This window comes from Simochromis diagramma, unplaced genomic scaffold (genome assembly GCF_900408965.1).
Source record: "Simochromis diagramma unplaced genomic scaffold, fSimDia1.1 OVJJ01000802.1, whole genome shotgun sequence".
Taxonomy (NCBI): domain Eukaryota; kingdom Metazoa; phylum Chordata; class Actinopteri; order Cichliformes; family Cichlidae; genus Simochromis; species Simochromis diagramma.
In genome coordinates, this window is record NW_024387492.1 from 10,866,776 (window position 1) to 10,882,411 (window position 15,636).

General features: G+C 39.2%; 1 protein-coding gene across 7 annotated transcripts in view; it reads right to left on the reverse strand.

The window, feature by feature from the left end:
- stxbp5a (syntaxin binding protein 5a (tomosyn)) overlaps nt 1-15,636 on the reverse strand; it is a 98,226-nt gene that overhangs the window by 8,476 nt on the left and 74,114 nt on the right. For 3 of the 7 annotated variants that reach the window (XM_040017125.1, XM_040017122.1, XM_040017123.1), the window contains 11 exons: nt 15,500-15,572; nt 15,096-15,243; nt 12,520-12,587; nt 10,202-10,242; nt 9,726-9,946; nt 7,340-7,512; nt 6,938-7,063; nt 6,413-6,564; nt 5,279-5,341; nt 3,234-3,287; nt 888-938 (listed from right to left, as the gene is read on the reverse strand). In XM_040017125.1, the coding sequence (XP_039873059.1) occupies nt 888-938; nt 3,234-3,287; nt 5,279-5,341; nt 6,413-6,564; nt 6,938-7,063; nt 7,340-7,512; nt 9,726-9,946; nt 10,202-10,242; nt 12,520-12,587; nt 15,096-15,243; nt 15,500-15,572 (1,170 nt within the window). The remainder of the gene's footprint in view (nt 1-887; nt 939-3,233; nt 3,288-5,278; nt 5,342-6,412; nt 6,565-6,937; nt 7,064-7,339; nt 7,513-9,725; nt 9,947-10,201; nt 10,243-12,519; nt 12,588-15,095; nt 15,244-15,499; nt 15,573-15,636) is intronic. The other 4 variants (XM_040017129.1, XM_040017124.1, XM_040017126.1 and 1 more) reach the window with 2 other exon arrangements.

A 15,636-nucleotide genomic window follows, 5' to 3' on the forward strand; every position in this document is an offset into this window, starting at 1 on the left:
CAAAGCAAATTCAAGGCATACCAGTAATAGCATTTTTATTTGTTTATAAATGATTGATTTTAGTACTGATAATGTAGATACTGGAAATTGAGAGAAAGAAAGTCGACTCGCACTTTTAACAGCTAGTGGCAAAATAAAAGTAAATAGTTGGTGGTCTTGTCTTTCTAGGAAAAACAGATCTCCTAAGTTGAATTGCCTTTTTTAACAGAGCAGCATCATTTAAGACCTATTTGTTGATGATTTAACATCACTGCAGTTCCCTTACATTATACAAGAGCCATCAATTTAACACAATTTTATTACTATAAAATAAACCAGCTGTTTGGCACATTAGGGAAAGTTAAATGTGCATAACACTGAGATCATTAAACAAGCATACAGGTGAATATCTTATTTTAAACCGATGAAACCTAACAATATTCCATGTTTGGGAAGAAGGTTGTACAGAAAAAAAGTTGTATTGATATTATTTGATTTGATTTTTTTTTTTTTTGAAGGACCAATCAGACAGAGAAAAGAAAGCCATGAAAAACACACAAGAGAAAAGAAAAGCTGCAAAAGTTACACAAAGCTTTAGAGTGAGATGGGGTGTAAAAAGTTTAGCTTAGCACCACTGACCTCTGCTTTAACCCCCACCATGGTCAAAAGAAGTGTGAGCAAGGGTTCATTTCCAACAATTTGATTGAGTTCAATCATTTTAATTCAGTTCAGATCAGTGCTACTTTTGATGCATGCAAACTAAAGAGAACAGTTGCACAGCTTGCCAATTTTGAGACTAATAACCAGAAAAAAAACTGGACTAATGTAAAGTGATGGAGTCCAGTCAGAGCGAGAAAAGTATATTACATTTCATACAAATTGTTTGGAGACACGAAGTCAAGGCTTACCCAAGTCTGGCTTTAGCTCAGTAGGCAAGCTTAATTTCCGTGACATCTTTGCTGGAAAAAAGAGAACATCCCTCTTTACAAACACATGTCTAAGCTAACACACGATGCCATGCAAAGCTAGTTAATCTAGCATTGGACTAGGACTGTGCACACACCTGAAATACACCAAAATGACAGAAGACTGTTGAACAAGTGCCAAGGGATTGTTTTATAGAATAGGAGAGCCAAAATGCTTTAGACAGGAGGAGACACTGCATAAGGATTAAGAGACGACCCTCTGTATCACAGAGGCATGCTGTTACAGACTAAACAAAAGAGGTGACGTCTGTTTGCACAATGCCCTGAAAGACAGGACAGGTAAGACACACGTCAAAACTGCACGGCCATTCAGGACCTTCATGCCAAAGGAGCATGCAGCAAGAAGAAGGAAGTAACAAGAAACAAAAAATGAACCAGAGATGGAAGAAAACATAGTGAAAAGGATGGTTAAACCTGCTGCTGGTTATATACTTTCAGTACTAGTTTGTAAAGCATTCCATCTTTCAGAAGAGTGAATATAAATAGCAGTGAATGAAAGTCCTAAATATTATTTTCTCTGTCTGTAGGAAAAAGAAGAAGGACGATAAAATGAGACATTCAGGTAATAGAGTTATGACTGTCTTGCAATTTAAACTGCCAGAAACAATACATAAAGAAATCCATACAAGTTCCTTTAAAAAAAAAACTGCAACATCCGTAATACCTTCAAGTATTCGAGTTGAATTTGATTTATTTTGGCTTTTTATCATTAGTGTACATGCTTCTGTTTTATTTTTTAAGGTAAGTGGAGAACATAAAATCTTGCTGTTGCCCGTCTACGGTACTTATGAAGGTGTAGACCAACTTTTAGAGCCCAAAACTTGCATATGCTATCCATACATGCATGATTTATCCAGATGATTTGATTTCTGTTTAGTACAGTATGCTGGAAATTGGGGGAATTTTATTGACTTTATCAAGATTTTTTTTAAGCTAAACTAAAATACTGAACTCACATATGTGGGTTTTGGGGATATTGTAAAAATATTGCACTGTGAATAATCAGGTGTTAAAAGGACTCAGGAGGACAACATCAGTTTCCGGACCAGGCTAAGCAAAGACAAAAAATCCAGCACAAACAAAGCAGCCACAACATTAAAACTATTTACGAGAGAAGTTGTTAACAACAATTATCTTGTACTCTGAAAAGCTGGCTCTCAACAGTCACGTGAACGTTACTTTGGCATGGTTCACCCACCTTCACATTGCTAGAGACCAAGTATATCGGACATGACGACAGCAATCCCCAAACTTTGCCTCCTGATGTTCACGTGGACGTTACTTTGGCATGTTTCACCCACCCTACACTTTGCTGGAAATCAAGCGTATTGGACATGGCAACAGCGATCCTGAAAGGCAGAGGCCTCCCCAGAAGTGCAGAAAGTGATCAGGAATAGCTCAAGCAACATGTCAATGAGCCCAAGATGTTGAACTCCCAGTACCCATGGGATGTGCCTGAGTAAGCCTGATCAACAGAGGGCTCCACTGTCAAAATGTGAGACACTAAAGAGTCAGGGCTGCTATGTCATCACAATGACCAAAAGAAATTTGTGCAGGTGGTTTTAATGCTGTCGCTGATCGGTGTGGATATTGTACTTACTCACTGTCACTTGTATGAGATACTGAATCCTTCCGTTGCTAATCCTCTTTTTTGACTTGCTCACTTAGTTTAAATGTACTTTTACAAAGTTTTATCAACACACACGGAAGTTGGACAAAGACAAAATCAGACAGACGAGTTGCTCTCTGTTCAATGGTATCATCAAACTTCGTACAATCAGTTGGGACAAGTATCAGATGCAGGCACATTTACAATATGACACTCGTGCTACATACATGTAGCATGCAATATGTACAGTATATTTGACAAGTAAGGTGTCTCAAGAAAACTGCAGTCCCACCGTCCTTCCAGGTAAGCTTTTGCTTCACAAGCTCTGAATCCTTAGAATATAGTTTTCGTATATTACTCTTCTGTGCTCAAATATCAAATATGAGCATCTTGTCATTTCAAACGACGAACACTCATTTATGTTAAAATACAAAGTGGCTTCAAAGATAGTTGAATAGAAGCTAACCCAGGAGTATAGAGGAACGTCAGCTCTCTGTTCCCTACTTTAGTTCTTCCCACTGTGGTGAGTATGGACAAAGGAAGACAGAGACACTTTCTCCACAAAAAGAAAAAAAGGGAAACAAAACAGGGGCACCAAATCTAGACCACGTTTTTTCCTGCCTAAACAGCCTCTGATAGACATTTTTGCCCAATCTTACCTCCTCTACCACCTCCATTGTAGAATTGGTGTAGATTGCTGTTTGACATCAAGACTTTTGACGGTGTTGGGGAGGAGGGAGGAGTAAAATAGAGTAAATGCGCAGTTAGAAAAACACCCATTTTTACCCCATTACCCCAGTGTGTGTGTGTGTGTATTAGCACAAAAACTGAGTAAACATTTATTTGGTCAACTATTTCTTTGTTGTAACAATGCTTCTTGGCAATAAATCTTGGAGAGGCAGTTTTTTTACCCTTAAGTGATGCCACATTTGTAAGGAAAATGCATTTGGGAATCCCCCATTATATGGATGTTGGCCTTCAATTTGGAGATTGTACTAAGGCTCACTCAAAATGGTTTTATGGAACACCAGCTTAAAGTTGCCCTGTGGCTCTATCCAGATCAGTCAAATGTGGCACAACCCATACTCTGCTGCTCAACCCACAAATGCATTTTCCTTACAAATGTGGCACCAATTAAGGGGAAATAAACAGGCTTTCCAAGATTTACTGTCAAGCATAGTTAAAACAAAGAAATAATCAACCAAACACAGATGTGCTTACTTGTTCTGAGCAGAAATTGGCTTGTAATGTCAATGGCACCTTTCTTTTTGAAGGAACACTGATTTCACTAAGACATCCTGTCTTCTGATGTAAATTATTCTCGTACAATGTAAAGAACTGGGAAATAAATCAAGCCAGGCCATCCACATTTATACTGTATTTAAGTCTAAAACAAGCCATCCTACAAACGTTACATTATTCTTCTGCAGAATTCATACCACAAATACTCAAAGAGAGACAGAGAGAGGAAATAAACAAAAAGCTAAAACAAACTGGCTCACACTTAAAACCTAGATTACAAAGAGAGTTTTGTAGGAAAGCACTCCTTTTCTCTCCCTGTCCCATGAGTATAGCAAACCAGACAGATGTATCACATCACAGTCTGGTGGCACCAGACACAGAGACTGGGACAGCCATCATACCTGGAAACAGCAGCAAGCAGACTCTGTGATTTGTTTTCTGTCTGACCTTTTTAAAAAGCTCCTTATTTTCATCGTGGTAATGCCAAGTTACCCATAATGAGATAAACCTAGGCTGTTCTCTCTTCAAGCGCCTTCAGATGAAATACTAATGACGCAGATTAAGATGGAAGCAAGTAAAAGAGCAGCAGGGAATCTTGTTCCTGCATATCACAAAGCAGTAGATCATCAAAAGGCTGAATATTTAAAATCAGAGGTGGGATAGTGCAGCATAAAGTGGATTATGTTTTTCTTGTAGTACATTCTATTGAGTTTGCTGTCTAAATGTCATATACACACAAAAACTGCTTAATTTAGCAATACATTTAGAGGAATCTGCTTCAATACACTGCATCCGGACGCAGGGAAATGTTGAAAGACGCACCCTAATCAAAATCCAAGTTAAAAATAATCAGAATCTTGGCATGCAATATATTTGTGAGTATCAAAAAGCATGGAATTTCAGTGCTACGGAATATGTGAAGCCCCTTTTCCTACTAATATTCATGTAAATGAATGGGTTTCCTCTACCAGAATGCAGAGTTTGGTTTTCCCATAATTTCGAGCAGCCTCAGTGAATTACCATCAGTCCCCGGATGCATTTACAGCCTATGTAACCCAGTTTTTCAGAATACAGAGTGAGATTATAAATGACGTATTCCCCTTTTTTCAACTCTGCAAAGTGGTAAAAAAAAAAAAGAAAAAGCATGGACATATGGCAAAACTATTATAAATCCATAAATGTGCAATATTTAACTGAAACAGTGCATTTTTAAAGAAAGAGGTTGAATGAAGCCAAACACGTGAGTGACTCAAAAAAGAAGAAACTTCTAGAGTTCAAGTTTGATGAGCAACAACTTCATTACAACATTAATAACCGTAAAGGCTATTTTGAAACATTAATCTTCCTCCCAGCACACGTAAGTGGTTTTCTAGGTATATTTCTGACTGGTTTACTGTTTGGTCGTTATTTCTGCTATATTCGCCACTCCTCTCTTTCAATGACAAGCTGAAAGATATGTTACCTGAAGTAGGCGACTTGCAGCGGTCCTCCGATGTAGCCGAGCCTTCATTGATGTCACAAAGGCCTGTATGAGAGATGACATAATTAAAACAAAAATCAGGTGGATTTTCAAAAAAAAAAATATTGGCTGTTCGCTCTGCGCTTGCATAAAAAATATGTTTCTTTAACTTTATATTTTAGTGTCGCCTTGGCTAGGATCTATGTGCAGTCTCATCCGCCATCTGTCAGAGACTATCAAGGTCTCTAGTTTTCTTTATCCAGTTTTAAATGCTACTTCCTCCCTTTCCCGCATGCATGTTTGAGTATAAGTGTGTTTATTTGTGTGTGACATTGTTCTGTGAGGCAGAAAGCCAAGCAGACAGAAGTCCCTATTGGCAGAGCAACACAGCTGGATGCCTGATTACTGCTCACACTTGCCAACCACTGACAAGTGCCAGCCCACTGCTCACCAGTTAGTGACACCAGATGCTCTGCGAGTATTTAACGTGAGCCTTTTTGTGAACATTCGGATGTTTACACATACAGTACTTTGAGTCTGTACTTGCATGTGTGGTTGCTTTGCATACAGCACACATAAAAATCTCTCAACCCACGTGGACACACTTTGCTAAATTCATTAATCAAACTTTTGCTCAAGTATGGACAGGAAACTGTCGTGACGTTGCGGCAGTATCAAAACATGCACTGCTGTTTTCTGACACGTGGTGGCAGTGTGTCCTTACTGGAAAGGATACCGTTCGCTGTCCGTGGTAGACAATAGTAAAAAGGAAGGGATGCGTGGAAAAGGGATGGGCTGCGAGAGAGTGGGAATGTGAATGAGAGGCAAAGAGAAAGAGAGAGGCGGATAAACAAAGAGAGAAAGTCAATCGAAGCACAAAGAAAGAGCGAGTATTTGGTCGTCATCGCTCAATCATGCGTCAGCATTGTAGACTAAGGAAGAAAGAGAGCATCGTTGTGGATTCAAAGCGTGTCGTCACTTTATTCATTCTCATATTTGCATCAGTTTACAGTTTAGAACGGGAACTAAAGAACTGTGGGGTGAGCTGTTCTGGCAAAAAAAAAAAAAAGCTGTCATGCTCAGAAAAATGAATAAAATGTTTTTCTTTTTGGCTTCCATCTTCTCTCTTTTTATTACCTCCAGAAGGCTGTCGCGTCTTTCTTGGCGACCGGGGCTGTCTCTGGTAGGGGTCATTAGAGCCATAAAGCTCGACCGTCCCCAAGTTGAGGACTACTGTCTTCTGGATGTAGTCCACCACTGCCAGACCGTTACTGTTGCCAAATACCACTCTGGGGATTGGCAACAAAGTAAAGAAGAAGTGGGAAGAAAAGGAGGGGTGAAAGTTTTTAAAACAAGAATAACGGAAAGTTACAGTTAGGAGATTTGATTTTGTTTTGGAATACGTAAACATTGTAGTTGAAGCCCAAAATCAGGTGGAATCTCTTAAATTCCCGTAGCTGCTGAACTGTGTCGACAGGACTTGAGCAGTAACTTCTTGAACAGCACCGGTATCTGTGACGATTTTGCCTGCAATTTGATTTGCGCTAACTTTGCTAATGTTGCTTTTTACCTTCAGATTAAGCGTCTTAACATAAATAGCATAAATCCCAGCAAAGTCCCAGAAAATGCTTCTAGTTTCAGCTAAGGCTTGCGTGTACTTACAGGCCGTAGGAGGAATTGACGGCCAGACTTGTGATCTGCTGAGGAGGCTCTCCACTCACCCACACTAACTGGACCACCAAATCTACCTGGTAACCTGGAGACTGCTTCAATGGAGTACTGCGCACTCTGTGGATGAAAGGAGGCCATAGACAAAAAAAAAAGGTTTCATAAAAAGAATGACGAGGGGCGCAGCTGCGGTTGTGAAGCTGTTGTGTATTGAGTGGCTGCAGGGGAATGTTGGGGAGGCTGTGGCTGAGAATGCTTCGAGTGTGCTTGAGGCAAAAGGCAAGACTCTTGTGTGCATGAGTATGTGTGCAAGTGATCCTGCAGCTTTTGAGAGTTTATGCGAGTGCTTCTCTCTCCCTCTCCAAATAGTTATATATGTGTGTATGTGTTTCATACTTGAGGCAGGGTATGTTGCCTCCATCAGAGTTGTTGCTGCTGGTGGAAGGGTGTGAAGGTGGGCCGCTTGTCTGAGGAGAGGCACCGGGCGTCGGGAGCGCCGATGTCTGTTCACCCCCGCCATCTGGAGACTCTATGTCATTCAGCTCGTACTGCATTCGCACCTCTAGTAACTGGATGAGAGGACATACACACAGGTGCACATATTAACATACACATTATAATCATCATGAAACTTCCTCTTCTACATTCTTGTAAACAATAATTCCTCAGGAGATGATGACTGTGTTGCTAAATGGCTTTCATATGCGATCGCAGAGTCACTTTGATGATAAGGAGGTGTTTGATGTTTGTGTGGGAAGATTGAGTGTCTTCAGAGGTCCTCCAATACTGCGATGTTTCATTCCTTCTGAGTCCTCCTTCAGGCTACCCCTTTGCAACCCGCGCCTTCGGAGACACACACGTGTACGCACTCCTAGATTCACACACACCGATACACACGCAAACTCATCAGCTCCTCTCTTTTGCATTCTGTCAGTCTCATTAGCCCCACTGACATGTGGGAGTGACGAGTGATCAGTGCCCTTGTTCAGAGACTACCTTCATTTCTGCAAGGTTATTTAGAGGTGTTTGACCTTGTTCTAACACGGGCTGTTTCGCCTAATTACAGCTCGCCATTGCTGCATGTAGCGTTCTGATCCACATTACAGCATGTGGCGTTTAGGACAAAGGGGTCTAACATTTCTCTTCTGCGTGCATCAATGTTTACTGTCATTCACCCACAGAAAACTGCAAAGCTTTTAAACATGAACGTAGCTGATTTTTTATCTCTTCCAACAGCTACTAAGAGGCTCCTAAGCAAGGCACTTGAAGTCTATAAATTCATAATTGCTTCTCGCTGTTTGTTTGAAAGAACAAAACATTTGGGCATTTAGGACAAACAGTGCTGAACACAAAAAGGGCATCAGCTAAACGCGCCACAGTGCCACCCACATGCTTTGATTGACAAGTGAACACTGCGAAGTCTGCTGCAACAACACCTCAGCAATGACTGTTCACAAGAAATATGTTGCCAGGACTAGAAAGATAATCTCATGCTAGACAGTATTTTATTGCTTTGCTACCACAACCAACAGCAACAGCAAAGCATATATGCACAGTTTCACGCTAATACAGAAGCTGTGAGCATACGTGGAGATAATAACGGCATTTCTCTTTATTTCATTAAGCACCCGCTCACATCACACCACCATTAGCATTTACATCGCTATCAAAGCAGGTCATAATGATGGTCTAGCTTTGCTTGTTCACTGCTCTGTCTGTTGGCATGGTAACCATACTGCCTTTGACTAGGCAGATCTTTGAGTTCATGTGGTTGTGCATATGCCTCAACATCTGATGCTTAATTTATAATACCGCAGTTGTGTCCGTTTGCTTACGGAGAGGGGTTTTGGAGCGACGAAAACCAACCACTGCCAGACGAATGTGGATGACACTGTGCATCGGTCAAATGCAGATTGGTTGACGAGTGGGCTGATGTCATGCCAGAAAGTGATTGCCTTCATTTGCAGTGTTGTAAATGACTTTTGGCCGATAATTTGTCAGACATATTATGAACGATGAAATCATTTTGAGCCAGAAAGAACATTTCTGTCAAGCTGTAAAGACACACTTATATATCCTTTATTTATCCAGGTAAGAATAATCCTAGATATTAAAAATGTCCTTTTTAACCAAAATCTGGAGAAAAAGGCAACAGAAACTACAACAAATATGTCATGAAAGTTCTATAAAGATACACTAAGTGGTCAAAAAGGACAAGATAGATTATAATGTAAAAAACTGAGTAGGTACAATAACGCAGAGTTATAAAAATACTCGCAAAACAGGTAATTTCTTAATTTTATCTCCAGTGCTTTGTAAATCCTGTTGACTACGGCCTATTTACCAATTTTAAGAAATAATATGAAACATAAAAAACATCTACAATCACTTTTTTGCAGATAATCTTGTTTTTGACATAAGAACAGGGAAGGGAGTGTGAAAAGTACAAACAGTGGCTGCAGTGGACACTTCATTGTTTTTAACACTGTTTCACTTCAGCTCTTTGTATCTCATAACTTAGTTCTCCTCCGAGGCAAACCGATGGACCAAAAACAAAACAAATAGTAGCCCACAGCTCTACAACATATTTCTGACAATGCACCCAGTGAACAACAAGCATTTATTGCAGGCAGATGGGCACCCTTAAAATGAGTGGTTAGGGCATTTCATGTAAATCCCTTTTTTTGTGTATTAGGAAGCCACGTATTACAAAAGATGATTAAGAAAAACATGAAATTCCTGGAAGTTGAGGCCAAAGGTAAAACTGAAGACTGATACCCACCTGAACCACCTCAGTAGTTACTTCCAGCTTACTGAAGCGGTAGATGATAACATTGGCTGACACACCGGCCACACACAGCATCCGGCTCTCAGGGCACCAGGCCATGATCTGAATGGCAAAGGGGTCTTCATCTGACACCTCAGTGCTGCCCTTGTCCTCCTTAGACCTGTTCCTGTCAAATATCTTGGCTGTTTTGAGTTTATAGAGCACCTGGAGCATTACTAGAAAGAAAGGAGGAAAGAAATAACATCAGGAGGAGCAGCTATATTGAAGCCTATGCTAAAGGAGACGCTCTTACAGGCTTAAATGAATGAGTAAAAAACAAAGTGTCATTCTGTTTTCTTTCTTTCTTGACTTCCCTCCTTTTTCTTCCAAGTTAAATTGAAACTCAAAGTGTCCTTTGACTTTTTCTGTTTAAAAGCTAATAAAATAGTCAATAAAATAAACTATATTTGTAATTTATGAGCTTAACCTACTTGCAGAGGCATCCCAGAACTTCACAGTTCCATCAGCGTGCCTGGAAATGCATGGGAGTGAAACGAGACACAAATGACACAAATGTCAGTTATAACTTTTGACTTTTTATGTGAGCAAACAACACCAGCCAATTTGTAACATTTGCAGGGAAAGAAAGCAATATCAGCCCTGGTAACAAAAATGTGTCAGAATTTGCCATAGTAAAGCTTTTACAATCAAATCTCATGAGAAGTGAGAAAATCAAAATACACTTAGAGGGTAAAATGACTGAAAGGGAAGTTATTTATCCTTTAAAAAATCCTTTACATCAGCCACGCGTCTCTTCTTTGAAACCAACAAGCTGATTCCCAAAGAGCTATTACCCGAAAACTTGGTGTGCGGTGTGTTCTTGAAAAATCTGAGGAAACTGGACAAGTGGAGTGAAGTGGAGTGCAAATGAAGAAGTGACAAGCCTATGTCATGGTTTGATCCACCATGCAATACAGTACCATCTCCAAAGCATCAACAGATTGATGTGAAGGTCAAAGTGATAATGATGCTATATAGAGCTATTTAAAACATGTTTGTTGCTGCCATTATTTTGTATTGATAACATATAGGTATTCTTTGGGACTCTGACATCTTCTTAAAGATCAAATAAGTCAAAACTTTTATAAAATGTCTTTTATCTTTAAAACTGTGCCTAAATTTCTTTTGCCTTTTTTTGTATTGGCAGCATTTACGAAATAGTAGTGAGGATTCTAAACATCACATTAAAGATCAAAGTCAAAGTGATTATAATGCTATATAGAGATATTATTATATTATATTCACAACATATAGACATTTATGGAATATATGGGGATTCTAAATATGACGTGTCTTTGGACCTGTGACCTCTTCTTCAAAGTCAAATAAGGTTAAACTTTTATAAAATGTCTTCTACTGTTAAAAGGATGCTGACATTTCTTCTTCTTCTGTTTGTATAGTGAACATTTAGATAATGATACTGGTATCTGGGTATTCTTTCAAGTTGTTCCCAAAACGCATTATATTTTTAAAGAAGGTATTGTCAACATAAAGAGAATGAGCTATTTCTAGTTAGTTAGGAATATACTGTAATAAGCTCTCATTACTAAAGTAGTAACATTTAGAATCCCCATATGTCATTTCATATATGCCTACAGGCTGTCAATACAAACAAAAAAAATAGTTCTATATTGCATTTTTATCACTCTGACCTTCAGACCAATCTTTTGACCTTCAAGGAGAGGCGAAACGTAGCATAATTTAAATCTTCATACAGTAGTTTCTATTTGTTAATAATACACACAACACTTGTAAGAAAAATAGTTTCAAAGTTCTAAGGCTTTTTGTCAATTTTTGACAAATAAATCACTAAGTTAACCTTAAAGACCTCGGTGGATTGTCAAATCTTAACAGATTGTTCACATGACCCCACTCTACACCCCTACAAAGCTATTCAAAACTTCTCAAGCTATCACATTTAGAGACAGAATGATACGCATGCATGTAAACACTACCAAAAACATTTTGGCAGAGGTAATTAGAGACAACTCAAGCCTTCTGCGCAGCGCTGTCATTTGTGATTTTTTTATAACTATAACAGTAAGAAATAAATATATAGCCAGAAGTATTCGGGCATCTGAACAGCTCCAAAGCAATATCAACATAATTCAGATCACAAGACGTCCTAATGATATAACGAGGAGATATATTCTAGACATACACGGGTTCCCAACTCACTAACAAACATTAGAAGAAGAAAACCTTCAATAATCCATTAATATCCAAGCGCTTCTAGACAAACATAAAGGCGTAACATCAATATGTGTTATAAAAGAATGCTTTCGTATGGATAATTGACAGATTTTCTATTTGGTGTCACACAAAAATGCATGTCATTTGGCTGTGTTTCTTCTTTGTTTTGTTGGCAATTCAGCTAAGTGGAGAGGGAGAGAAATACTGTGCAGGCTGTGGCACTCTTCGAAGGAAAAAAACCTGGGCAGAATAATAATGTGGCACATGGGGGAGAAGAGACAAGGAGGAAGGAGAGGAGGAAGGAGAGGAGCAAGGGCCTCCTACTGCCTAACCCATACCTCAATGTCACTCCTTTCCTGCATGTGTTCTGTAAAAAACACCCACCCCCCACCCCTGGCCCCCCTTGTTGACAGCTTTGAGAGGGATAATAAGCATCAAATGGGAGCAAAGTGCACATGATGGGAATATATAAAAACTTGGTGACCTGACAGTGCAGGAGAGGGGAAAGCAATTGTGCAGGATAATAAAGATAACACTAATGAAATTAGTGTCTTACCCAGTGATGATGATCTCTGGGTAGCTCTGTATGCCTTGACCCCAGTTTCCACCACTAATGGGCCATTCCTGGACAGACAGCAGACAACACACGCGTTACCTTAGTAAATGAGATCGTACAGGAATCACTATGTCAGTAAACAAGGTGTCAATGAACACACTGATTGTGCAAATAGATGACATGATAAACCAGCGCAAGTGTGAGTGCACGCAGGAAAACAAGCGCCAGTCCTTGGTGTACGTCTCTCAGCGTGTCTTGCGATTATGGTGTGCGTCTCCATGTGTGTTAGCGGGGGTTTGGCTATGAACACGTTGACACATACAAAGGTCAACGGGATGACTCACGGTGATCTTTATGTGAGAATACCCTCCCGCAGCTCAGTAAGGCTTGTGCTCAACAGGAAAAAAAAAAAGGAAGAAGCTAGGCTGCCAGTTTGGGTCAGTGCATGCTGACATTTCAGACAGAAAGCCAGAACAAGGCAACAGAGAAAAGAACATAAGCATACATAATGGCTGAAAAAGCAGGGGGTCTGTCTTAAATGATACAGAGATGTGAGAAGAGAATGAGAGGAGAGAGGAGGTGTACTGAGGACGGGAGTATCATTAGGTAATACGGCACTATTATATAGTCCGTTTGGCTTCATGGAAACATTAAAAAATATGTTTCCGAGGACTAAGACAAATTCACCTATTATGTAGAGCGAGGTATTAATCTACCCTTCATCCTGTGACCTTCTTGTTCTTTATGTATGTAGGCGCATTGTGGGAATTTCTGTTTCTTCGTTCATCACATCAAAAATCTGTGATGATTATTTCATGAGTTACTGCAATTAATTTTATATCAAAATATTTCAAAACGTGCCTCATTCAATAATGTGGAGCAGCAGTTAGTTGTTTGTAGTCTCAGACTTCTAATTACAGTTCAGTAACTTCCTAATAATTTGTGTTTTCTGTGACGTTTCCCCAAAATACTCATTTGACACCAGTAACAGCTGTGATAGCAGCTCTCTGAGACACAGTCATGCTTTGATTTCATTTCTAACAACAGCATGCTATGCTGACAAAGCGGCAATATAAATATAGGGATGTTTAGCATGTGGTGTCTACCCGAGGCCTGTACTCAGAAGCTGGATTTCAAACATAACCTGCTCTGGACCTTGCTGCGAAAATATTGAGGTGTCTAGTTGATCACTGAAAGCTTTTTGTGTTTCCCAAATGACCACTGATAATATAGATTTTTAGACGCAACTTTATTCCTTGTTTTTCTGCTACGAGCAATTTAAAACCCGTTATTGTTATATAAGTTTTAATACAGCAACATAAAAAAGGGCATGTGAGTCTAGTGCTTTCCGAGCTTATATAATTATATATGCAACTAAGCGTAGTTACTGGTTTGATATTGTTTTTTATATATATTTTTCTTTTATTGCTCTCAAACCTTTTTTACTGCCTGGTTTGCAGCTGAGGGACCTGCTAAAATTGTCTTACACACCATAGGTATGCCTTTATTTATTCATTATTGTGCAATGAGAGCAACATGTCTATGAATTTACAGTGTTTTTTCCCCCTATCATTACTTTCTTGCTTTAAAAACATTTTAAGTAGCACCCTTTTCATCTTACTTACCACTCACACACATGCAGCACTTTTTATGACGACACTTACTTTACAGCAGTTTCCTTCTCACGCAGACTCACATACCACCTTGACTAAAGCAGCTGTATTTCATTTCATTTTAAGTATATGCTTCTTTCTTTTTATTTGTTTTATTACATCTAAAATATCGCAAAAAGCAACGAATAATGCCTCGATCTAAATAACCTCAAGAACAGATCAAAAAACAAAGTCACTGACGTCTATCAGTCTGGAAAAGGTTACAAAGATATTTCTAAAGCTTTGGGACTCCAGTAAAAAAAACGAGCTGTGAGAGCCATTATCCACAAATAAAGAAAACTTGGAACAGTGGTGAGCCTTCCTAGGAGTGGCCAATTCATCCAGGAGGTCACAAAAGAACCCAGAACAACATCTAAAGAACTGCAGGCCTCAGCTAAGGTCAGAGTTCATGATTCAGCAATGAAAAAGATTTGGCAAAAAATGGTATCCATGAGAGAGACCCGAGGAGAAAATCTGTACTGACCAAAAAGAACTCAAAAGCTTGTCTCGCATCTTGATAATCTCCAAGATTTTAGGGGAAAATATTCTGTGGATTTATTAGGTTTAAGGGTAATTACTTTTTCACACAAGGCCAGGTTTGGATTAAAAAAAAACTGATTTTTTTTATTTACTGAGGTTATCTTTGTCTAGTATTACATATTAATATTTGCTGAAACATTTAAGTGTAACAAAAACACAAACATATATGGTGGATGCACTACTTTTAGTCTCCTCAGAATAAATGAATATTTTCAACCATGCAAAACTGCAAATCTGAAAAAAAAAAAGAGGCTTTGCCCTTTGAGTCTATGTCTTAATCCAAAGTCTCTTCTTCACCCACGATATGTTATACAAGTGATTTTCTATTAAGATGTCAGAGGAAGAAGGACACATAATGGCATCTAATGATAAAACGTGCAGTACCTTTTTGCTGTAGCCCTGTCGTTTCTGCCGTGAGCCAACAGAGTAAAGTGCAGGTATGAGGTCCACAGAGCAGTCGGCAAAGTACTCGCAGCAGGTCACAGGAGACTCGTGGATAGTCAGAGGATAGGGGTTCTCGAATATTGGATAACTGTTAAATACAGCCCGCACATACTCAAGTGACAAGTCAGTCTAAATAAAAATAATATGTCTGCCGGTGTCAGTTGCACTGGTCAAACACAGTGTTGCATACCTGCAATTCAACAAATGTTGGACATTGACTAAAAATGTTGAGTAAAGAAAGGAATAATAAACAACAGTGACAAGCTGTACTACTGGGCCAAGTAGCAGTTTACCCCATGGTTAAGAAACAAAAGTCAAGATAATGAACCATTTTTTGAACCTACCCATTTTGTGCAAGGTCGATCACAACTAAATCCTTTTCTAGAAGGACGACCACAGCATAGGGTTCCTGAAAATCTGCAAACCGCACAAAGATTCATAACATCACACTTTTATCAGTCTTGTAATTCCATGAGAAAAG